This window comes from Lynx canadensis, chromosome B2 (genome assembly GCF_007474595.2).
Source record: "Lynx canadensis isolate LIC74 chromosome B2, mLynCan4.pri.v2, whole genome shotgun sequence".
Taxonomy (NCBI): Eukaryota; Metazoa; Chordata; class Mammalia; order Carnivora; family Felidae; genus Lynx; species Lynx canadensis.
The window spans coordinates 8,377,394-8,404,500 of NC_044307.1; the positions used below are offsets into that span (position 1 = coordinate 8,377,394).

The following is a 27,107-nucleotide window of genomic DNA, read 5'->3' on the forward strand; positions in this document are numbered from 1 at the left end:
AATAAAAAAAAAAAGAAATCCTGCCACTTCCAACGGTCTGAATGGACCTTGAAGGCATTATGCTAAGTGAAATAAGCCAGATCTTAAAAGTTCTCATCACAAGGAAAAAAAAAAATTTAAGCATGTGTGGTGAGGATTGTTAACTAGATTTATTGGGGTTATTTCACAATATATACAAATATCGAATCGTTATGTTGAATGCATGAAACTAGTATGTTACATGTCAATTATATCTCAATTTTAAAAATGACTGTGGTAATTGGATTGTGGTGGTTGGACAACTACACAAATTTACTAAAAATTATCGTCAAACTGCATACTTTATTTTTTTATTTTTTTTTAAACTGCATACTTTAAAACATAAGAGTATAACATTCAAGCTTAAAATGCAGAAATTTAGGTATAAAGTATCTAAAGTTGATGTTTGCTTAGAGGCGTATACCAGGTCACTGAAAAAGCCAAAATAAGAACTGTGTATACCAAAATAGAGTTTGCTGCACTTAAATACATTGCCCCCTGGTAAAATCAGCTGCTAATAAAAGCTAAATAAAAGATGCCAACTATTTTTTATATATGATGTGGTGGGTGAATGTGGTAGGGGCATGGGGCTGAGAATGGAGTCTGTGGTAATTGCCTAAGTAAAGGTACAGGGTTCTAAGGACTCAACATAAATTATTAACCCTCTGTGTACACTGGGAAAGACGGGCGGGGGAGGGGTTGATAAAGTATGGATGGATTTTTAGTAAACAGGGTAGCTTGGAGGTGGAGGGGGCTGCATTTCAGACTGCGGGTGACATGTGAACAAGGGTGAAAAGTCTAGAGCACGTTCTAGGCAAAGCAGTAGGTCTGCTCAAAGTGGAAGTGTGTTACTTGAAAACTGATACATGTTAGAGGGAGAGAGGAAAGTCACCACTAGAAAAGGAGACCGGGAAGGAGCCTGAGTCCTGGAGGGCTAGAGGGCCAGACCAGGGTGTGGGATTTTGTTTTGCAGACAAGTGAGTGGTATTGAAACTTTTGCTTGGTATTTATTACCCCAAAATGATTCTCTGAAAACCACGAGCCACCTGATACATTTTTTATTGACACTGAAATCTTTCCCGAGGAGTTTAAATAGTTGCAGAAGATGTACTCTCTGGCATATTTCAAATATGGGACTGTGAAACACAACTGTTACATCACACTCTGAAACGTATTCAATGAGATATAAAAAACAGGAAAATTGGCATCCTTTTTTTTTTCCCCTCCACTTTGAATTTCCTTTCTAATTCTGCCACAGCATTTTATCTAATAATTTTTAAGCTTTAAAAGTCTTCTATTGATAGATTCTAACCATCCTTCTCTGTATCAAAATTTGTGTATATGTTAAAATAAAAACATTGTGACCACAAGGCTCTAAGCATTTTTAAAGAACATTTTTAAATCGAATTGTCGTTAAGTTACTCCTAGTACACAATTCATCAAAACAGTATAAATATTTATTTAGCATAAATGTAAAAATTTATTATGATGGCAATCTTTGATGAAATGGATGGTGAGGGAAGCAGGCATGGGAACTCTTTATGCCTTGCTTTGAAAAAGGCAGTTTCAGAAGTCCTTTGGTGGCCTGAGGGTGTTGGATAAAGGTGAGAGGGAGGTGTGACAGGAGACCCAGCGTGAAACCTTCACTACAGACAAGTCAGTTTTAGGAAAGGGTACAAATGAAAAATGAAGATCTGGAAATAGATTCGTTTTTAAGTGACCCTTGCCTGCTAGTTGGTTTTTATCCAGAAATACTGTCCAGCCATTGGAAGATGCACACTTAATACTGTGGTTTGTAAGAAAAAAGTGTGACCTCAACAGTGCAGTTACGTGTAGGAGGTAGATACGGCAAAGCGTCCGAGACTTCTAAGGGTTGACTAATGTAAGAAACACACAGCAACTACTCGGATATAGTGGACGAAGGTGGGAAACTCACCGATTTTGAAACTCCGTAACCAAGCAGGAAAAGGTTGTAATTCTTTGGCAAGGAAATACTGAGCTCATTTTTAAAAATTGAGACATAATTGACATATAACATTATATTACTTTCAGGTGTACATCATGATTTGATATTTATGTATATTGTGAAATAATCGCCACAATAAATCTATTTAACATGCCTCATCAGACGTAATTACCAAGTTTTTTTTCTTATGGTGAGAACTTTCAAGATCTACTCTCTCAGCAACTTTCTCATACAATGCAGTTCTCATAAATACATTCCATGCTGTACATTACATTTTCATGTCTTGTTTAGTCATAACTGAAAGTTTGTGCTTTTTTTTAAGTTTATTTATTTATATTGAAAGAGAGAGAGGGACAGAGAGTGAGACGGAGAACGAGTAGGGGAGGGGCAGAGAGAAGAGAGAATTCCAAGCAGGTTCCATGGTGTCAGCACAGAGCCTGACTCAGGGCTTGAAGTTATGAACCATGAGATCATGACCTGAGCCTGAGCTGAGATCAAGAGTCTGAGGCTTAACCGACTGAGCCATCCAGGCGCCCCTGAAAGGTTATATTTTTGGCCACCTTCACCCTTTCACCAACTCCTTCAACCCTCATTCCCACTCCCCTCTGGCAATCACCGATCTGTTCTATCCATGAGCTCGTTTTTTTGTTGTTGTTGTTTTATTTTTTAATATCACGTGTATGTGAGATCATACAGTATTTGTCTTTCTCTGTTGGACTTATTTCACTTAGTGTAATGTCCTCAACATCTACCCAGAGTATTGCTAGTGGCAGGATTTTCTTCTTATAGCTGAATAATATTTTACTGTATCTACATACACTACATTTTCTTTATCCATTCATCCCTCCAAGGATATCTTACTTTTTACACAGGAGAGATTTTAATGAACAGTTAACCAAAAAATATTTGTCATCGTTTCAAATATAAAGGACTAACTATAACTATTTCTAAATTCTAGGTGCCTAAAGCTGTTTCTTAAGATAATCAAGATACAAGGCGTTCACATGACAGGTCAAATCCGTTGAAAGGCAGAGGACACTGCTCAAGTGCTATGGTAGTGTTCAATCATACCTCACTTTTGCTGTCCAAAGTAAGATTTTTTTTAAACAAATGAAAACTCCACATTCCAGAAAAAAAAAAAATCCACATTCACTATTTTGCACATTTTACTATTCATGTCTCTAAATCAACAACCAATAATAAAATGATTAAATTCATTTCTTTTAACTGAACTTTAAAATGTGCAACACGATAAATTCCCACAGTCCACTCCAAAAGAAATGCACCATATTGCATCAGTCAGTAATGAAACAGTTAACTTGTAGCCCAAAGAGAATATGAAAACCGGGTGGTTTCAAATGCAGCTCAACTTGAGAGTCATCTGTGTGCCTAATGTAACATTTATTTCCTGCTTCTATTTTCACAAAGTATTTTGTATTACTAGATATAATTATATATTCTACAGAATGAAAAAGTACAATACGAGGCCTCCTTCAGTCCCATCTGGATATAATAAAGGAATCGAATTTTGAAATGGCAGGACTGTGAAGGGAAATCTCAACCTTTAATCATAACAGAAACAGCTGATTGTCCTTTTTCCTACACTGTGCCACCTACTAATAACTGTTAAGAAAAACACCAGCCACATGTGAGACTCTGAATCAGCGTAGGATCTGAAGAGCCACAGACTGGCTGAATCTGTTTCAAGCTGACTTTACAAAACCCAGTCCAAAGTTGAACCTTTGCAACATTATATGTGGAATGTCCTTTAGGATTCTGATTACGTAGTAGCTGAGTAGCCACATCTGTGATACATTACAAAACCAAAGCAGCTGCCAGTAAAGCTTTTAGTATTTCGAGAACATACACTTTGGGTTTAGTAAACCCTATACTGTCTCCCCAGTCTAAAATTTTACTCCCTTCCATGTCTTTGAGTTTGTAACTACTTTCTCTTCCTTGAGTTAGTACAGATTAATTTATTAGATTATTAATCTATTAATTAGGCATGTAAAAAAGTAATAAATAACTTTAAGGGACTTATTAAAAAGTCATAGAATGAGAAAACTAAGAGATCAAACTGCTTGCTCTCCTACACTACCATTTCCAGGCAAAGATAAAGATTTAACAGATGTTGTAGGATTTGTGGAAGGTCACACCGTTCATCAGGGCTAGAATAAGGGTTAGAACCAACGCCTTCAGGTTTTCAGAACAGTGAGTGCCTTCTTAAATACAACTCTTACAAGTTAAAATTTATGATAGGTTTCCTAATAATTTTTTTTTTTTTTACAGACTTAACCAAATTACACCAAAATGCATTCTAACAGTGTGGCTTATTGAATCTGCCATCGTATAAATATATTTAATATAAATAAAAACTCTGTATTCCAATTTTTTTCATTCTCTTGAATAGGCATTGCATCAACCACACACTGGAAAAAGCCAGCAACTCACAACCAATCCCAAACAATTCCGCATGTAGGGGAGGATTAAATACTGGGTCATTTGTTGAAGGGTCTTTATTATGTCCCATTCAAAATCTATGTAAGAGAAAAGTGGCAAGACTCATACATGGCTGGCAATTTTTTTAAAGCCAAACACATGTTAGCCAGCAATTCCACTCCTCAAGTGTAAACCCAAGAGAAATGAGCATATATGTCCACCAAAAGGCACAAATGATAACATTCGTGTAAGCTTTACCCATAATAGCTGAAATCCAGAAATCATCCTGATATTCAACAGGAGAATGGCGGGGGAAAATATGTGGTGTATCGACATGACAACGGAGAAAAACAAACTCCCCACACACATGGCAACACGAATGCGTCTCCCAGACATGCTGTTGGGCAAAGGACAAGATGGCGGCAACACAGAGGAGCCCCAGCGAATACTGGCATACCTCGGTCTCTGCTTACAGTGACTCATCACCTGTCCTCCCACTGTGGCCCCTGGAGGGCCTCACACTGCCCTCACAAGTCCCACTCCGCTCCCTCCACAGACAGCTTTCTCCTTCCCCAGGAGGGCTCCAGAATTCAATTCGCTCCGTCAATCACAAGGTTTCTGAGGAGAAAATACTTACAAGGTGGGAACACCTGATCCAAAAGCCACCTTCATTCAGGAAAATGAAAAATAAGTTCTGTACTTTCAGATCTGATGCATTGTTTTAAAGATAAAATGCCAAAATTCCTAGAAGATAACAATAATAATACCACCTCATAACTGCTGAGCACTTCCTGTGTTGGGTACTGTCCTAAGCATTCTACGTTCATTAAGACTCCACTGCTCCAGCGAGGTTCCTGTATCCCAGGCTAAAACAAAATATTACATTTATATAGTATCCCACAAAGCACTGTTGGTACATTGTCTAATAGTCTTTGTACAGGGTGACTGCTATTATGCCCCTGTTGATAAGTGAAAGCATCAAAACCTGGAGAAATGTAAAAAGTTTCAAATCAGCACCGCATCTGGGACCATGTCCAAGAATGGCCCCGACACCTGCCGATCAGCAACACTCGGGACTGCCTCTGAGTTCTAAAATCAGGAATGCCTGCTTGAGCCAAGAGAACAGAGGCCCATAAGATACACCACACCGAGGTCCCCGTATTAATTCACGGGCAACACACGCTGGAAGCAGGAGATGTACCTGAAACTGAGGAAACGAACAGAAGTGAAGGTGGGCTAGGCCGGTGGTAAGAGAAAGGGGAACAGAACTAGGTTTATGTTTATCGTGTTTTCTTTTGACAACTGCTTTGCTGAAATAGCAAGGACTTTGAGAAGAAGAGAAATACTAAAGAAACTTCGGGGCTTCCACGGTACACCTGACAGTAAACCAAAGAGGGGCCGATGCCTCGAGAGACAGAGGCTCACTAAGGGCACAGAGTGCGCCCCAAGCCTGGTGTGGTTGGCAGTGAGTGCTAAAGGGAATGTGTCTGAAGCCCCACGGTGCCGGCCACCAAAACGGTCCCTGGTGCTTCTCCAGGGCCACAGGTGCGGGGACAAGTGGAGTCCATCTGCAGGGTGATCATCTCTTGAGCAACAGAGAGATGTTCGGGATAAGGCTTTCTGTCAACTTCACTTTCACACTGTGTTATTTGCGACATGAAAAGCACTTACGAGTGCGGAGGGCCATGCGATCCAAAAGAATGTTTCTTTCCCTCAGGTTTTGGGTGGAGGGTGCAAGTCAAGGTAACTGAGTCCCCACATTTGTTACAGAAGCAGGAAGTCTTTGTGTTCCAGGCCTCATGGACAAAGGCTTCCACACATATGACGCAAACTTCGAACCAGGCGTTGAGATGATCAGTCCACACCAGATAATGAAATGGCACTTTCTAAATGCCATTTTTGTTCTTCTAAGTTTTAGCTTACATCAAGTAAAATGACGCTGAAGAGATCTTAGAAGTCTCAGAATTAGAAACCAGATGGAAACTTTAAATCTGTCTCGTTTAGTGCAATCCCCTCAAAGTGGTGTTCCCTTTTCAGAAAGACTCGAGACTCGACAAAAGGGCCGCATTAATGACAACACGGATCCAGGTGCAGGTTTTTCTACTCGTGTGAGCACTTCAATACAATCACAACCCGTTCAAGTTGGAAGAATAATAAATAAAAACATCACAAAGATACTTGAACAAAAATGTCGGGAACACAACCGAGGCATTTTAAAATCTGTGTGTACTGTGACCGTAAAACAATGCGCTGCACATTTTTAAATGACTCATTAATTCCTGGGGTTAACTACCTCTGGATTACCTGTATTTTCTGGTGGCTGACTGCAAATTCCAGAGTTTATAGCTATTAGTTGCCAGTTGCGTATCTTTTTAGTTTAGTAAATCTGCATCAACAGCAAACATCTTCTTGTCGATTAACAAACGCCTAATCAATTGATATGCAAAGCTTTCTGCAAGACTACACAGATGATGGAACATGACAGTGTTGTGAAGGGGCATCATTATCAAGAAAACAAAGCATTTTTATGGATCAAGACCAAGTGCAACTTCAACAACGTACAAGATCGTGATTGCGGAAGTTGAATTATCTATTAGAATAGAAATAACAAAATATTATTTGATATGATTTCTAATAAAAGAATCAATTAAGAAGGGAGAGAGAGAGAAGCAACCAACCATCACAGTCAAGTTCAGCCTATGTATGCCACATTACCTTCTATGTGGTGCCCAGAGCTACGAGTGTCTAATGAGGTATACATTTTATCTCTGTGCTTTCCGTGAGGGTGATGTTTGTTACAGGCCACTGAGAGACTCAATTAATAGTGATCTTTGGCTGTCAATAACTTACTAATGACATGAGCTCCTCCTCAAAAGCGTTAGGAGGGCAGATGGCACCGTAAGTGATTGACGGCACCTTTGACACGGAACACAAAAATTAAGCAAGAAAATGGACTAACCCAACGCACTAATGGCCTGCCAGATATACAGGCAGTGCATTTCAAGGCATAAATAATATTTATGGACATCAGAAGGAATGGCAGAGTAAAGACCTCTGAAAATCCTCTCCTCCATGAAAGCAATGAAGATAGGGACAAAATGGTCAAAAATCACTTTTTTCAGAATTCTAGAAATTAACTGAAGGCTTGTAGCAATCTGGGTAGCCTTTGTTCAAGAAAAATGGAGGACTCTTGGTAAGAATAGAGAACTATGAGGCATTTTAAACCCGCCCTTTTCTTATCTCCCACTCCCCAGCCCTGAAGTAGCCTTAAAAACCAACAGCCTTTAATCATGGTGAAAAGCAGCAGCCGGGCGGCCACTGGAAGGGACAAAAGACAGTTAGAGCTCCTTCAAAGCCTTGTTTCAAGAAAACTGTCATTATCTGATCTGTCTAGTGGTTCTATGGAAGACTCTACTCACTCAGCTTGCTTATTTAACCTGACCTGGCACTCACCCAGTGAAAAATAGCCTTTTTCCCAGGGGCATTTGTCAAAAATAATCAGCTGCAATTGTTTAACATCAGGGCTGCCTGGGGCTGTGAATAAGCTAGGGCAAACAATAAATAAACCAAAAAGCTTAACAGGAAAAGCCAGGGAATGTGATGTCCAGAGGGGGCGTTGGAAAATCCTAACATATTATGGGGATTCTAGAAGGCCATATGCGTGCATAGGACTATGTGTATGTCCAGGTTGTGCATGTGCTCAGTGAAGACCTAAGAAGCCCTTCAGCTCTCACCTCTACCTAAACCTCAAGTTTTGCACAAACAGCAAATAAAGGTTAAGAGAGAGATGTAAGCACCCTGGCTGAGCTGACAGGACATGCGACAACATTCTCCCATGTTGAAGACAGAGACTGATGGGTTCTAGGCACTTAACAAAATTTCTAACCATCAGCTGATGGATAACCTAATCGGGTAGAGACTTCCACCGTTCACACATGACAAAAAGTACAGACTTTACTGAATTAAGAAAAGTCACTCAACAAACAACAACAAACCGTGGGGAAAGAGGAGTATGTGATTTCCAGAGCTTCCACACTATATTTAAATGTTTGTTTAAATGTCTAGCTTTCAACAGAAAATTATAAAATATGCAAAACAACACAGGGGAGAAAGCAGCCAATAGAAACTGTCCTGGCAAAAGCCCAGTTGTACTTACTGGCCGACTTCATTTATTTTTTAACTTTTTAATGTTTGTTTATTTCTGAGGGACAGAGAGAGGCAGAGCATGAGCGGGGGAGTGGCAGAGAGAAAGAGGGAGACACAGAATTAAAAGCAGGCCCCAGGATCTGAGTTGTCAGCACAGAACCCGATGCAGGGCTCAAACTCACAAACCACGAGATCATGACCTGAGCTGAAGTCTGACACTCAACTGACTGAGTCACCTGGGTCCCCCCTTACTGGATGACATTAAATCATCATTTTAAATATATTCAAAGAAGTAAAAAACAAAACAAAGAAAGAACTGAAAGAAAGCTTGAGAATAATGTCTCACCAAATAAAAAATATCAACATTGAGATAGAAATTAAAAAAGAGGCAGATAGAAATTCTGGTAAGAAAAGTACAAGAATGGAAATAAATTCACTAGAGGGGCTCAGCAGGAGATCTGAGCAGGCAGAAGAAGAAATCAGCAAACCTGAAGACAGGTCAGTTGAGATTACCTGGTCTCAAGAAGAGAAAAATGAAAATAAATATAAAAATAAAAATCAACAGTGCCTCAGGAGTCTGTGGATACCATTAAGCATACCAACATACACATAATGCGAATTCCAGAAGGAGACAGGAGGAAATAGGCAGAAAGAATATCTGAAGAAATAATAGCACAAAGTCTCACAACTTTGAAGAAAAACTACACATTCTAGAAGGCTTAAGTAGGACAAACTCAAAGAAATCTATCCGTAGGCACTGCACAATCAACCTGTTGAAAGACAAGGAGAGAATCCTGAGAGCGCCAAGAGAGAAGCAGCTCACCATGTATCAGCAATGCTTTAAATAAGATTAACGGCTGATTTCTAATCAGAAATGACAGAGGCCAGAAGGCAGTGGGAGGACATAAAAGTGTGGCTGAAAGGAAAAGACCATTAGTCAGGAATTCTAGATCCATAGAAGTCATCCTCCAAAAAAAGAAGAAAAAATTAAGACATTCCCAGATAAACAAAAACTGAGACAATACGTCGCTAGCAGACCCATATGAAAAATACTAAACAAAGTTCAGGCTGGAACGAAAAGACACTAGACAGAAACCACATTCCATATAAAAAAATACAGAGCACAGGGAACAAAAACTATAAAGGTAAATATAAAAGACAGTATAACGTGGTTTTCATTTGCAACTCTTGCTTTTATCTTGCACAAAGCACTAATTAGAAGTGTGCTGATGAACATACCTTGTACAAAGATATAATCTGTATGATAACAATAGCACAGAAGGGGAGAAGGAACAGGTATACATAAAAGTGAAGTTTTTTATATACTAGTATAAAGTTGGGATTAAGTCAAATAGATTGTTATAAATTAAGATACTAACTGTAATCTGAAGGCATCCACTAAGAAAATACACACACACACACACACACACACACACATACACACACAGATTTATATAAATCAAACAAGGGCATTAAAACGGCACACTACAGAATGTCTGTTCACCACAAAAGAAGGCTGTTGTGGATCGCACCATGTCTCAAAAAAGATATATTGGAGTCATTACCCCTAGTACCTGTGAATATGATCTTAGTTGGAAACAGGGTTTTTGTGGATGTAATCAAGTTTAAATGAGGTCACAATTAAGGTAGGCCCTAATTCGATGACTGGTGTCCCTCTAAGAGGAAATTCGGACACAAGGAGAAGACCATGCAAAGAATGACATAGAAACTGCAGTGATGCGTCTACCAGCCAAGGAATGCCCAACTCTGCCAGCAACCACCACAGGAGAAAGAAAGAAAACAGATTTCCAATTCAGAGCCTCCAGAAGGGAACTAAGCCTGCCACCACTTTGACTTTGGACCTTTGGCCTCCAAAACCGTGAGGGAAAAAAATATGTTATTTCAAGCAGCCTCATTTGTGGTAATTTGTTCCATCAACCTTAAGAAACTAACACATGGGCAGTAATAGAAGAACAGAGGAACAGAAAGCAAGAATTTGTTAAGAGAGAAAAAAAAGGAAGGCTGAAAATATAGTAATAAATTAATTAAAAGATTAACGTTTTAAGTTTCAGTTGATCAGAATGTAGGCTGATACTGCACATGGCACTGTATATTAAGAGTTGCTATAAAGTTTGCTTTTTACATTTATTTTATTTATTTATATTTTTAATAGATTTTTTTTATTGGGGGGGGGGAGAGAGAGAGAGAGAGAGGGAGGAAGGAAGGGAGGGAGGAGGGAGACAGAACCCCAAGCAGGCTCCAAGCTGATGTGGGGCTCAATCCCAGGGCCCTGGGATCATGACCCAAGCTGAAATCAAGAGTCAGATGGTCGCTTAACTGACTAAGCCACCCACATGCCCCTAGATATATTTTAACATGTAGTTAGGAGAGTTATTTCTTTGTTGCCATATATTAGAGACAGACTTATTCAACAGTATTTTCTGTAATCAAACATTGCTTTACACGTGGCAAACTTTCCAGGGATTTTTAAAAACGCACAAAAATACATACCATAAAAAGAGACAGAATAGGTTTTTCCCTTTAAATAGATGAACATTTAATTCAAAATTACTTTCAACATTACAGTTTGATTTTCTCCGTCCCACGTGCAATACCTGTAATCCTGAAAATGGTTCATCACACGTGGACTATTGATGCCCATTTAAATCCACCTGAGAGTTTTGCTATGTAACACACAGATAAAGTAGTGCTTAATAGTAATAGTAACTTTAAAACCCTTACATTTCCAAATTAGGGCACAATCATTATTTACTGTTAAATGACATTACAGAATTGGAGACTTCAACTGGAAAGCTTAACATTTTCACGCCAATTATTGTGGTACGCAAAGGAAGACGTGGGGAAAAAGAACAGATGCATTCTGGACCGGGAAGCAGCACACAATTTAGTAAACTAGAAATAAATAGCAGCAAACTAAGAAACTGCACTTTGCTTTCTGAAAAATATGCAGAATGTCACTCTACTATTCTATGAACCATTAACTTCATTACCAACCTTTCTGTTCTACACCATGAATCATCTGAAAATTCCATTACCCACCTGATATAAAATATGAGGATTTCATTTTACTAAGTGCTGAATTAGCAAGTGCCTAAGGTAGCCTTTCATAGGCTATCAGAGCAAAGAAATCAATAGAGAAATATCCTGGAATCAAAACGAAAGTGTAAAGGAATGTCCACTGATTGCCTTATGTGTTTAGCTGTTCTCGGTGCTTATAAAGGAAAGTCAAAGGCAGCTTTTCTCAACGGTTTCAGCATAAGTGACTTCCTAAATTAATGAGGAAGATAAAGCCCACAGATGGTGTATTGTGCAGTTTGAACTATACTAATTTTGATAGGTGACATGGAAGCCTTCTCAGCTACTCCTGTGAAATTAAGGATTCAGGGGAATGGCAATGTGAAATGCCTTTTAAGATGCAAATTAAACCACATACATATCTAATGTCCTCCTTTATAAACTGAAATGTACACAGGAATACTAAAAAGAGCGAATGGGAGTATTTGTATCCCACAACTGAAATATGTAAATCTCCAGGCTTCTTAGGTATTCTAGAATATTCTAGAAGTATTCTGGAAAGTATTTAGTATATATAATTTCCACTGTATATAATTTTCAATATATACAATATATAACATATTACATATTATATATATCTAACATATCAGATATATATCTAATTATATAATTTCTAATATGTACATTCATAAATGTATGTTTATGTACGTACATAGGTATGTTTTAAACTATTTTGCTTTATTAAAAGATATATATACATAGAGACATGGTTCCATATATTTGACAATGGCATCAGTTTCATTATAAAGCATTTGCTGGGGACTTTTCACTTACCATCTTTTTTTTCTTATATGTTTATTTATTTTTGAAAGAGAGAGAGAAGCAAGCAGGGGAGAGGCAGAGAGAGAGGGAGGCAGAATCCCAAGCAGGCTCCACACTGTCAGCCCAATGTGGGGCTTGAACACACAAAATGAGATCATGACCTGAGCAGAAACCAAGAGTTGGATGCTTAACCAACCGAGCCACCCAGACACCCGTTCACTTATTGTCATGACACGTGTTTTACGTTTACGTACTTCTCTCAGGAAAATGATCATCTCTTTTGGGAATAAATATGCACATGTCATTGGATTTCATGAGCAATCTTCACAATTTTAGGCCAATGGAAAGGGGAAAAATGAGATAAGAGAATGAGAAATATGGATGGCTTTTACTACACAGTCGATTAAAGCATCTTATGGTAACCAAAAATGATCTGATGATATACATTTCCACAGTGGGTCCAGACTCTCACCTCTGCTATCTGGTAATTCAGAAGGTAGAAATGAGAACCACAGTGAAGTCCACAGTGTAGGCCTCTATACATTATTGATGGCCACATAAATAGAATTTTTAAACAATGCATTTTCCATTGTGCTTCCCAGGAAGACAGAGGTAGCCAATACTTTCAACACGAGGAACATTCATTCATCCACAAAATAGTTCATTTTCCCCTGAAAACCTGGGACAATAAGCATAAATAAAATTCCTGATGAAACCTTTGGAGTCTGTTTGCTATGAGGGCAGCAACAAAGAGTCGTCTGTTGAGATCACGTCTATCTATTTACAAGTTCATTTCTTTTCTGGGTCCTTGGGTCTGCATGTAATTGTGAGGCTTAATCACCCAGACGGAATATTATAGACTGAGACTGTAGTAAGAAGCAATAAACTATGGAAATTTTTCTGAGGGGCTGCTGGGTTCAAGAAAAGCTTAGGCTTCTTACACAGGCCTGGAGCTACGAGGCTGAAACCTGGCGCGGGAACAAATGAGGATCGCAGGAACGAACAGGCTGGGACACAGGTGTGGGCAGAGATGGAAGTGTCTGAAGCCCAACTGAAACTCTGCCGATGTGCAGACCCAGCATGTCCCGGAGGCTACAGAACTGGAAGTAGGGAGGGGCCCGCCATCACGGTTATGCAGAGCAGCAAGTTAATTTCATCTTCTATCACAAGTGGTCAAGTCCTTCGGCAAAGGGAGCTGGGGCCTGCCCTCCATCCTTATCTTCCCCTGCAGAGGGGCTCTCTGAATTAGGCTCCAGGGGAAGCCAGATCGACTTTTTATTCTGGATATGAATCCCTTTAGTATTTTTAATGCAGTTTCCCCACCCCCCACCCCCAGATTTTCAGACAGAAACAAACTTTGGCTTCCAGTTTCAGAGGTGTCACTGACCTCTTGAAATTCGCAAAAGCCAGGTTAGGAATGAAGTAAAGTGCCGATGATTATAACTGGCCAGAAAACGGGTGTCAACAGTCAGATCAAACTGCACACTGACGTCCCAAAGCTAACTGTGGATGGCAGAAATAGATTTCTCCTTTCCATTTCCTTGCTCAAAACAAATCATCTAGCCTGTCCTTCCATTTGTCAAAGGGGGGAAATATCTTGATACAACTGCACAAAGTCTATTTGCATATTTTTCTATTATGTTGAAAAGCATAAGCCTTAAGGAAAAATAACTTTAATGGTCCCCATGTGAATTACTGACTTCAGTTTGGAAATTCTGCTCTGCTTTGATGAAACAGAAATACATCAAGTACTGAGCTTGCTACATTATTTTGAAACTAGGAGGCATTTTTAAAAAGTCTGCCAGGCCAAACATGTTAATTAATGTTCATAAATTACTATGTGGCATATTTACTGTCTTTTACCAGATAAATTAATTCTGATAAATATACAATTAGGTTAGACTAATAAGATCATTGAAGTAGAAGTAAATATACAAAAATCAAGGGTAGCAGAAAACAGATTTGTTAGTGATTACAAGACTTCTCAACCAAACACGGATGCAACATTTTAAATATCACTTATTTATGATATATCTTACATAATATAACATTGTAATTAAATAACATAAATACACCAAATGTAAATCTTTTAAAAATCTACACATTGTAACTGAAGAATAATAAAAGGTAGGATAGTATCCTGTGAATGTAACTGTATTTTTAGCGATGTTTTACAGAATAATATAAATGGAAGAATAAGTAGCTTGATGTGTTCATACTTTGAACGTAGGAAAGTCCTTAATAACAAGCATCTGCACTCCAGAGTCATCAACTTACCCTCTCTGGACCAGGCTGTAAGTGATGTACTAAAAGTCTGATACAATTTTAAGACATACAGGAATCTTTTTTTTTTTTTTTCAACGTTTTTTATTTATTTTTGGGACAGAGAGAGACAGAGCATGAACGGGGGAGGGGCAGAGAGAGAGGGAGACACAGAATCGGAAACAGGCTCCAGGCTCCGAGCCATCAGCCCAGAGCCTGACGCGGGGCTCGAACTCACGGACCGCGAGATCGTGACCTGGCTGAAGTCGGACGCTTAACCGACTGCACCACCCAGGCGCCCCAAGACATACAGGAATCTTAAGGTTATTTTAAATTATTGGGGCGCCTGGGTGGCTCAGTCGGTTAAGCGTCCGACTTCAGCTCAGGTCACGATCTCGCGGTCCGCGAGTTCGAGCCCCGCGTCGGGCTCTGGGCTGATGGCTCAGAGCCTGGAGCCTGCTTCTGATTCTGTGTCTCCCTCTCTCTCTGCCCCTCCCCCGTTCATGCTCTGTCTCTCTCTGTCTCAAAAATAAATAAACATTAAAAAAAAAATTAAAAAAAAATAAATAAATTATTCCTAACCCAGGGAGAACCAGAATAGCTTAGATAAATAAAATCCATAGATTCCTTACCAGTCAACAGCTTTCACATCTTTTCCTTAGCAGCCAACCCATATAATGAAAAACAAGACAAATTGCCTGATTTTAATTTCTCTTCCTTGACCATCCACTGCGGACTTCTCTGATGGAGATTAGAAAAAATGAGTGAAAGGGAAGACGCAGGAAGGAGAAGAAGCTAAGAGGTAGATAGTCTACAAACTCAGTAATCATACAGTGAGCTCATCTGCTCCAGGTAGTTCTAAAGAGCTTACCTAACATTCTGATCTCTTAGCAGGGCAAAGAAATAAAATGCACCCGAGATGGATTCTCCCTCACCATCTAGTACCCCCTCACAGAAAAGTGACATTACGTTAAGTGAGGCACACAGGTAACAACCATCCACAAAGTCTTCTAAAACTAGATGCTCTGCACGGATATGAAGATACTTCAACAGACGTGAGACGTGCAGTCAAGGAACGTGTGGAGGCACCACACCATTCAGCACACGTTCATTGGGTGCATGTTATCACAGGCACTGAAGAGCAAACACGTGAACAAGGCAGCCTCTCCCCAAAAAGGACAACAGTTTTGTTGGATTTGCATGTAAATAAGTCATCATCATCGGAGAGCACCATGCTGTGTGCCCTCAGAGATGCGTTGGACAGAGTCCGACAAAGCAGGGAAGGAATCTGGGAAGCATTTGGAAAGACTCTGTGAAAGATGCAGTGTGGTAGAAAGCATTTTAGAATCAGACAAGATAAGAAACCAGTTCAGCTGCTAACTACTTATAGAATTTGACCAATAATTAAACTTTTTAAGACTTGGCTTTTAAATCGATAAACTGAGGCCAATAATAAGCTATATAGGTAGCTTATTTTAGGAAGGTAAAGAGATAATGTGTATAAGGCAATCAGCGTGGTTTCTTGAAAATAACGAGCACTTGATGAATTGCACTGATGTTATTATTATGCAGTCTTGAAAAAAAGCACCAGCTATTTCTGGTGTCTGATTAGTGGTAGCCATTGTATCACCGCCATTGAGCTCATTGTGCCCTGTTGGGTTCACGTGTATTATGTTGTCTGAATTATAATACCTTAGCTGTGGGTTCCCGACAACCAGGAAGGCAACACTAAGATAGGCTGTTTCAAGAGGGGTCAAATTCACAAGCCACACTGCTTTCTGGAAGGTCAGAGTTCATTCAAGAAGAATATGCCCGGGTTATGACCTTAGCAATATCAATCAGCAAGAAAACACATAGGGAAAATATCTCTTATTTGCCATGATAGGGGCAATATACTAGCCAGCACATGCAGTAGCAAATAGTAGCACATCTGATTACCTCATTTTTTAAAATTTTACTCTAGAGAAAGAGAGAGCATGAGCAAGAAGGAGAGAGGGGCAGAGGGGGAGGGAGAGAGGGAGACAGGGAGGGGGAGAGGGAGGGGGGAGAGAGAGAGAGGGAGAGAGGCAGGGGGGGACAGATCGAGAGAGAGAGAGAGAGAGAGAGAGAGAGAGAGAGAGAGAGAGAGAGAGAGAGATGATCCTAAGCGGGCTCCATGCTCAGCAAGGAGCCCGACAAGGGGCTGGATTCATGACCTGAGCTGAAATCAAGAGTTGGACACTCAACCGAGACACCCAGGAGACCCGGATTAACTCATTATTACCAACTGTCATCACATGGTAAGAATGGAATGAGAAAAAGTAAAAATTTCAGGAGTATGAAAAACCCACAGTATACAGGAGGCATCACAGGGTACTAAGGGGTCAAGACAATGGGGAAGCCCTGGAAGAAGGCATCTTAAGGATGCTGTATGTCAAGCTGCACAGTGTATCTTTATCCTGTGGGTAATGGACAGGCACTGCAGACTTTAAGACCAGGTGAGATAGATTTCAATCCATTTTTTAATCTATTGTTTTGACCTCATATCTATATTTAGTAAGTAATACATAAGCTTATAATTATGTTTCTTCAATCAGGGTATTTTTCCAAGATACATATGTATATGTATATATGTTTGAGGTATCTCTTTGCTATATCGTTGTTTAAAATTAATCTCATATTATTTTTTTATGGCAGCAATAAGCTAAAATTAGGGCTTATAGATGTTCCAAACAACACATCACTACTTGCCTGCCTGTTAAGGATTAAGAATTCTCCTTCCCTTCCTTTTATTCACCCACATTTATTCAACATCTATTATATAAAGGGTTACACATGATACTAAACTTCTTTTAAAGTAGGCTCCACATCCAAAGTGGGGCTTGAACTCATGACCCCAAGACCAAGAGTCGAATGCTCTACTGACTGAGCCAGGGGCATCCCTAGACTCTTGATCAAACCTTAGAAGTGGACCCTATGCTAACTCTAATATGCATCTTCTGTTCCTATGGAGACTAAATAAGAAGTAATATCAACAGATCTATTTTTCCACACCACACTTTCAAAAGATTATTCTTTAAATGTTCATTTATTTATTTAATTTATTTAAAACAATTTTTTTTTAACGTTTATTTTTGAGAGAGTGAGAGAGAGAGAAAGAAAGCGAGCAGGGGAGGGACAGAGAGAGAGGGAGACAGAGAATCCAAAGCGGGGTCTAGGCTCTGAGCTGTCAGCACAGAGCGTGACATGGGGCTTGATCTCATGAATGGTGAGATCATGACCTAAGCTGAAGCAGGATGCTTAACCAACTGAGCCACCCGGGTACCGCTAATGTTTATTTATTTTTAAGAGAGAGAGCGCGCGCAAGCAGGGAGGGACAAAGAGAGAGGGGGACAGAAGATCCCAAGTGCGCTCTACGCTGACAGCAGAGAGTCTATGCGGGGCTCAAACCCATGAACCATGAGGTCATGACCTGAGCCAAAGTTGGATGCTCAACTGACTTAACCACACAGGCGGCCCCACACCATACTGTTAAATAATGATGGAAACTTTGATATTTTCCCTTAAGTGATTTCCTCTTTAAATAAATAAATAGTCTAAATAAATAAATTGTTTAAACCAACAAGCAACAAGCAAGCAAGCAAGCAAGCTGGTAAAAAGGGTTTTAAGAAAGATCGCCCAAGAGTCAGGAGAATATGAAGTAAACGGAACAATGGGGAAAGAAAACAGCCCAGCGAAGTGCTCTACAGTTGAAGTCTGAAGCAGGAAGCATCTTCCAGAAACATAAGAAGGCGTGGTCCTACAAATACAATTCTCAAGGAAATGTTACTGTCAGGGCAGTAAGGCATCTGAGTAGTTATTTCAAGAGTGGGTTTCTTTTATCCGCACAGTTTTAAGTGACATCATTGTCTGTCATTCACTGGTGTTATTTTTTGTTTCCATCTTTTGTCTTGTTTTCTCTTTGTTTTCTTATTTGGAGAACTGTCTTTAGGTAAGTTCTGTGATTTCAGCAGAGCACCCCAGGCTTACCGTGAGGAAAATGGGGACATACAATGTATTGGCCCGCAGGGGCTGAGGCTCACCAAGTTGGCCTCCTCTTCTAGAGGTCCTAGTTCACCCTGCGAAGCCTGAGAAGCCTCCGCAGCTCAGTTATCTTGCCTGTTACATAATAGACGATGTGTTTGGAGAATACTGCAAGCTCCAGGCTCTCCCACTCAAGGAGATGAGAAGAACCACCAAAGCCAAGGTGAAAAGACCCTGTCAAAGTGTCAAAGGAAGACTTTGAAAGCTCTTATTTTCAGATGGCATGGGTCTTTGATTCTTGCACACCTCTGTTTCATTTGCTCTATTTTCCTTTGGATTGCTCTCTCCCTTGGTGTGCTCCAATATGACTGGGTTACTCCCAGCTTATCATGTTCACGGGAGGGAGTGCCTCTCATTGGGATAAACTTTCACCCTTGAAGTTCATTTACTTTGCCATCTTCTGTGGCCTCTTCTGACCAGAATGTTAAGACTTGAAAGTTCAAGGCTACAGAGTGGGCTCTATCATTTATTTTATGAAGAAGGATATTCCTTTATTCATTCTTTATTTGCTTGCTTATTGAACCACCACTGGACAGGGTACATCCAGGCATGGATATGACAAAGTCCTTGCCTCGTGAAGATGACAATATAGGAGGGAAGGCCAACACTATAGGTCACTTAAAGCAAGAATTTTATTTTATTTTATTTTATTTTATTTTATTTTATTTTATTTTATTTTATTTTATTTTATTTTTAATGCTTTTAAAAAAATGTTTTAATGTTTGTTTATTTTTGAGGGAGAGAGAGAGAGGGAGACAGAGTATGAGTGGGGGAGGGGCAGAGAGAGACAGAGACAAAATCCACAGCAGGTTCCAGGCTCCGAGCTGTCAGCACAGAGCTTGACGTGAGGCTCCAACTCATTAGCTGTGAGATCATGACCTGAGCCGAAGTTGTACGCTTAACCAACTGAGCCACCCAGGCGCCCCATTTTTGTTTCTGGTTTTGTTTTTTTGAGGGGGCTGGAAGCAGCAGAGAGAGAGGGAGACACAGAATCCGAAGCAGGCTCCAGGCTCTGAGCTGCCAGCACTGAGCCTGACACGGGGCTTGAACTCACCAACTATGAGATCATGACCTGAGCCAAAGTCAGATGCTTAACCAACTGTGCCACCCAGGCACCCATGACAAGAATTTTAAAAAGGAAACACCATGACAATCAGAACCTGTTATCACTCCAACTATAATCTATGAACTAAACATCTGGTGTTTTCCCCAGTAAAGTGTAAAGCTATGTTCATGGCACCTCCTGTTGATTTTTAGACACTGCCCTGGAGCATCTACCTGGAGATCAACTACAGCACTACTTTAGATATCGAGCACTAGGATTTGCCATAAATGTACCGTTCCTTTCTGCAACCTTGAAATTAATTAAAGTACTGAATTTATTCCAAGAGGTACTTTATTTAGTCATCTCGGAGCCAATACATGATATCCCCCCTCATGCATGAACTTCCCTGATTGTAGCTACTATGGTTCCCTTAATTCTTGATGAGACTCTCCTTAATGCACACATCTAGCGTATCGCTTGGTGTATACCTCACATTTACTGCAAACCTCACACTTATTGCTACAGCTGTTACCTGTTTGATTTTTATAGAGAGCCACTTGCTTTTTTTCAAGTGTTGAGTCAAAGGGTTACGTATAAATTGACATGCCTGCAATTTATCTTTAAGTAGCAAATCTTAACTGTCCCACACTGTCCAAAGTACCAAAGTTAACCTATAAATCATATACCTTTACTAGAAAGATATGGCTAGAAATATGTGAATAACAAAATTGAAATTGCTAAATTTCTTCATTAAATATTTATAATTAACAATCAGACTGCTACCAAATCTGTTTTCAGAATTTCTAAAACACATTCTCGGTATTAGGGAGGCTCTTTAAGCACAACTTCAACAAGTATAGGCTTCGAATCAAATCAACAGAAAACAATCTTTTGAATCACTGAATATTCATTGGGATTTATGCATCAAATTTCAGCAGCCATACTTGCTTTTAGATTTTTGGAATGTTATTTTTCTGTACAAACTAACTGCAAAGAACACAACCGATAAAAATATAAGTGACTTGTTTCTATACTTTGCACATGATTTTCCTACAGCAGTTATTAGATTTCTTATCCATAACTCTGGGTCCGATATAATTATTTTATTTCTCAAACAGCCGTCATGGATCCTAGCATGTACTTTTTCATTTAAATGATTGTTTGCCTGTCCGTGTTTCTTGCTCATATTTACCGTGGCGTTTGTCATTGAGATACGACCTAGCAGTACATATGCCCATTTTTCCAGCTTAACGGTAAGCTCCTTGAGGGTGAGCACCTGACCCGGGGAAGGGATACAAGTGAACCCAGGTGTCCCCCATGACCCCAACCCCTTATTTTTCCACAGTGACCACAAAAGAATCAAGGGAAAGAACACCAAACTCTGTCGCTCTTTGTTTCTATTCCATCCCTTCACTATCTCCAGACAAAGGGAGGAGATTTAAAACATCCTCAGACTTCCAGCCCAGTCGCCTTCCTGATGTGCCTAACAGCAGCTCGGATAACGTGTTTCGACAGGTTGTGGCATTAATGCAACGTATTAGCACCCCAGAACCAGGCCGGGGTACCGAGTGGGGGAACCGAGGCAAATTTATGCGATGGAAGACTGAAGAGCTGCAAAGAAGAAACAAAGAACTTTGACAAGATGGCAAGTGCTGGAGAAGCCGAGCAAAAACGGGGTGTGCAGACTGACAAAGAAGAGGACTTGAAATTCTCAACTCATTCTTAGTAATGTGGGACTACAAAAAAAAAAAAAACAAACAAAAAACGTGCAAGAGGTTTTCAATGTAACCCATGTGATGATGCTGATGCCGCCACATTGTCTGGACTGGTTCGTGTCTGTGTCAGCATGGAAATGGGTGCTTCTCCTTACCTCCAGATGCTCTAAAATATAGGGGGGATTCGTCATGCCAAGCCTCAGCATTGCTCCCCGAGGGATCACTTCGACCAGTTTCCACAGCAGTGCGGGGAGATTGGTGCCAATGTCTCTGCCATAAGCCCCCGTGTCTTCACTGGTCAACCATATCTCACAGACGCCCTCTGTGAATCAAAGGAGATAATTAACAAATCTGTTTCCTTCATCATACAGCTGCTCACTCTTTTTAATGCAGTATTACTCAACACCATTATGCAGGCAGTCTGGGTATTCAACTGCAGAGAAAAAGCAGCTTACCCCGTGGTGGCACTGGGTTATTAAGTTCATTTTCTGAACACCAGAGAGTTACAACAAGGCTGTAAATTATCAGTGCGTCCTATGGAGTGATTAACATTCACAGCCAATCAGTTCAACCGCGCTTCCTCCAAAGCACTTTGATCAGGACGAGAGCTACAATCCCATCACAATGGACACCTATTTTATGGAGCACCGTAAGCCTTGGAACTGAAACAGTCACTCTACAGAATGGGCACTAGCAGGACTGAACTCACTAATCAGTCTGTGACCAGCCCAAAGAAAAACGTCAAGTGTGGTTCAGGTTTAACTCACATATTATTAATTATGAGATAATCCATTTCTCCTGCAGTAACTATTCTGATTTGTTTTCTTTATTCAATTAAGAATGGAGTGCACTGCATTGCTGCGTTCAAAGAAGTTGGTTGCTGTATAAACTAAGTATTTGGGTCGAAAAACCTGTTTACTGACAGCTGGCATCCTATTTTCCATCAATCAGACTTGAGGAGAATGTGGACAATGTATATATGTTTTGTTGTCATCGTTACTATAAAGAATCCCGACTTCAAATATTATGGCCTGCAGTAACATCCTCCCCCAAATCAAAAAGAAATACATCTGGATAACCTAGTATTATTTAAAATGAATAAAACAGAGTTAGCAGGAGCCACCCAGGTTTTCAGAACCTTTCTGAAAGCATATTCGATTAAAGGATTAGCCTATTTTAAAAGGCCAAGCGATTCTCACAAAGCTAAGACCAACAGTCAAATAGCCCTGTGAAATTTGCTCATGCTAAAGTGATTTGTTGCTTCAGAACATACCTCAGCACATACACAAGGCCCAGAAATACTACAGCCTGACCCGAAAATATAAATGTCTAGAAAGAGCCTTCAAATTATCACTTAAATTGTCTCTAGCTGATGGAAGAGAAGAATTTCAAAAATACATTTAAATACTCCGAGCCAAGAGCAACAAAAAATAAGACACACGGCTTTTAGGTAAATGTGAACTTACAAACTTACAGGAAAGAGTAAAGATCTTCCCTCTCTTTAATGCGTTCCACAGAAATGGACAGATAGACATGAAGTTGAGATCTCCAATAACTATTCTTTCCTTAAGGTAAGAGATAGATTTACTTTGTAAAAACAAAACAAAACAAAACAAAACGCTAGCCAAACCATATAAAAACATGTTCACTTTTCTCTATTTGTCTATCTTTCTGAGACAGGCACATCCTCATTCACACCCACACAACACAGAAAATACAAGAAAAGAAATAAAATTGTACTTTCCTGAAATTAAAGAATCAATAACTTAGCATAGAGAACAGGAGGTATCAAAAACAAAAAACAAACAAAAAAAAACCCACCAAAAACCAAAAAGCCCAACTCTATTTTAAAAGTTGGAGATGTTTTCAGTATTTGCAAATCAGTAGTGCTAGGAATATATGGGTTTTCTTTACTTAAACATAAATGTGCAGTTCCAGAAATCAATAAACATTTGCTTAGTTTTAATCATTTAATAAAAGGTTTTCTCTTCAAAAGAAACATTCTGCCGTGTTCACAGGCTACCTTTGTGTAGTCTGACAGTTGTATAAATATTCTCTGCACATGGGAGTCAATTTTCCCTTTTATTTTTAAAAGAATGAGGGGTTGCAATTAGTGGAATCATCTTTATTTTAATATCACATATGCCATCAGCCACTGGACTCCTACAACCTTTTTTTTTTTTGCTTGTTTGTTTTTAATCTTATCACAAAATCCACTCCAGGGAAAGACATGGCTAAGTAACAACATAAACGGATTTTAAAACACTCTGAAAGAGGTTATAAAAACAGGACATTATCCATGATTTTCCAGTTACTGGCACTTGAGCAACACAATATGAATATTTTAAAATGAACAGAATAATTTTAATTTATAATTTTTCCATCCAAATGGCTCCGTGTTACGCCTTATGTAGAGAGAGCGAGTTCCTGGAACAGTGCCTTGCTGTTGCTAGATGAATATAGAAGGGGGAAAATCACTATGAATAGGAATGGAAATAACATCCATGCAGAAAACAGCAGCCAGCTCTTAAAGCCGCATAGGTGGGGACCAATAGCCCCCTGGTGGGCTGAAACTTCAAATTAAATCACATAAAGAGGAAGCAGCTGTAACACTAAATCAGCAACAACAGGAATAATGGTCTTGATGTCTCCAAGATCAAGGCTGCTAAAATGCTCTCTGTAACAGCAACCTGGTTCAACACACAATGAGAGAACATGTGCAAAACGGGAGATGCCTGGACTTTGGGAGGGCTGGGCCTTGCCAGTTCGATCCAGACATTTGTCAAAGATGATTCTGCTCTTAATCGAAGTGAGAAAGTCCGATTTCACAAGGTTACATTTCAAGAATTCTAATGAGTTCTGATCCTTCAAGATGTGAGGATTCAGAAAGTCATTTCCCACTAAAGGTGAAGCAGGATCCCCGGCCTGACATCCTTGTCTCTGGGCAGTCATGTGGACTGCTCCCTGTGCAAGCGGTTCCTGCCAGGCCAGCTTGCACAGGAATTCACGAGGGAGAATGAAGGCTGCAGTCTGCGATCACTAATGGATACGGGGACACATGCACGCTTCTGTCTGCACACTTAATTGGCTACACTTATGGACAGCAGGGCTCGCCTAAACAGCTTCATTCCGTAAGGACTTCAGTTACGAGCTATACTCCTTTCCACGTTCATTTCTTTATTGGTCTATCAAACATTTATTAGGCCCTTACCCACTATGTGCCCAGCATCCATTCAGGCTCAGGGCAGATAAGGGTTCATCATCAAACTTCTGTGATCTAACGCTGGCTATTATCCAGGAGCTGGCAAGGGGACATGAACAGACACCCTGGGAACTTCACATACGTGCCTATCGGTGGGGGTGGAGGCAGAGGGGGTGGGGCGCCAAAGAACACAGCCTCAGAAACCAGAATGAGAGGCATACTGGGCTGGCTCCAAGTGAGGATGATGTCAGCCCCAATGAGATAGGCCCAGTCTGCACTGCAGCAGGGACTTTGATGAATACATGTCAGAAACACAAACATGTGAAAATAAAAAAGAGACGCAAGCAGGAAGAACGGAGATAAGAAAAGTAAAGGCCCAGTAAAAACTCCCAGGCCTGTAAAAATAAATACACACAAAAAAAGAAAGTGGTAGGTGGAAAAGTGGGAGACAGAAATTAGCTTTTTATAAGCATCGAGGAGAAATTTTACTTTTTCCTAAAACTGTTCATCTATCTCGATTTTTGTTTGTTTTCCTTAAATTATTCCTTCTGCCTTTTCTAATGAACGTTAGGTTCTTCAGATCATCCACCATCCTTTTGTGGTTGTTACTTCTGGGGAAAAAAGAGCAAATACTAGGAAGAAATGAAATGCGTCTCACCAGGGAAAATCCTTTAAGAAGTCTAGTTATTAGAATCCATTATCATTCTACCCAAGTAACTCCTGATGAGTCTATAGTTGAAACACATAGGATTGTTGTTGTTTCTCCCCCCTCGAATGGAGAGCCACCACCACAGCGGAATTTTGATCTCTGCGCCACAGTAATCTGAGATGGCAGAGGACCGAAAATGGAGAAGACATAAGAGGTTAACAGTAAAAGAAAGATAATACGCTCAATAAAAGAGTCTCACAACAAAGAAAACCCTTTTAGAAAAATCAAACTTTGCCAAAACTCAATTTCAAAACATTATGACTCATTATAACTGGTCCAGTGTATAAGCTCCATTGTAAGAAATGAAAATATGGGTGAAGACTGACTTCATCTGATCGGAGAAGCGATTTTTGTTCTCCAGTGGCTCCTATCTTATGGTCGGCGAAAATCTCTACCATACAAATAAATCTCATTTATTCCACTGGGAGGAGAGTCTCCAAAAGTAAGGACTACAGAAACAGGAAAACTGTAAACAGTGATTAACAGGGTCGAAAGTTAAATAAAAAAGCAAAAACAAGTCACCTCAAAGTCTGCTCCGTGTTTCTTCCTCAGAAACGCGTGCTCTCTCCCCTTCTGTCCTGTTCCCTACATTACGAGCTTGGCCTTTTCCCTCCTTTCAATTCCTCCCCTACTTCATCTCCATCTTCAAAGGCTAACGTGGACAATGAATTAAACATACATTATGTTGTATTTATTTCATATGTACTCAATTCTCTGCTCTTAACTGCTGATGCTCTCTTTTAAGGGTGACAGGGCATATTAATTAGATTGTTATGGGTTCTTTCTTCTTAAAGCAAATCTTAGAAAATTCAGAAATAAATAGGACCCTCTGTTTAAGCATTTGAAGGGTCATGGAAATGTCCTCAAAGGTGATGTTTTGAAATAAAAATATACATAGGCAGCCTCATACCTAGTTAACCTATTCATTTCATAGCCAATTAGACACTATAATTTGTTTGGTCCCTTCGATGCTCAAGGGCTTTGGGTTTCCTTTTCAGTAAGAAAATACATAAATAAAAATGAAAAACAAGATTATTAAAGACAACACCATAACATGTCTATCTTTTATATAACAATGATGTATCACCATTAAAGACCCAATGAATAGGCCACCATAAAAAACAGGTATTAATTACCTAATTCTTCAACTATATCACTGTGTATACTACTTTTGCAAACTTAAAAAGTTACCAGTGACACGAAGGTGTTTTCTGCTACTTTTTTATTTTGAACAACGTTACATTTACGGAAAAGTTTTAAGAGTAGTAGTACATCGAGTTAGTACATCTACTACCTGCACCTCCTTCACTCAGACTCAGGAACATTTTGCCACATTGGTGAGCTCCCCACCCTTCCCGCTCTCCTCATGGACAAACCCCATGGTTTTTGTTTTCTCCCTGAGAACTAGGTGCAGACACTGTGACACTTTACATCTAAATATGTCACCATGTATCTTCTAAGACCAAGAACATTCTCCTTCATAATCACGACACAATCACACTGCTCTTGGCCAACCGAACGCTGGACAGCTCCCACTGTAACAGAACTGAGTCACCTGTATTTCTTTGTGCGAGCCCTGCAGCTCAGGCCTCTGTGCTTCAGCACATGCTGTTCCCTCTGTCTAAAATGTCTTCCAGTCTTCTTTGCATAATGAATACAGTCTTACGGGAAATTTTCTTGATCAC

General features: G+C 39.8%; 1 protein-coding gene across 5 annotated transcripts in view; it reads right to left on the bottom strand.

Moving 5' to 3' along the window:
• Window positions 1–27,107, bottom strand: part of CDKAL1 (CDK5 regulatory subunit associated protein 1 like 1) — a 714,482-nt gene that overhangs the window by 289,861 nt on the left and 397,514 nt on the right. For all 5 annotated transcript variants that reach the window (XM_030314751.1, XM_030314750.1, XM_030314749.1 and 2 more), the window contains one exon: window positions 21,667–21,833. In XM_030314751.1, coding sequence (XP_030170611.1) covers window positions 21,667–21,833 — 167 coding nt within the window. The remainder of the gene's footprint in view (window positions 1–21,666; window positions 21,834–27,107) is intronic.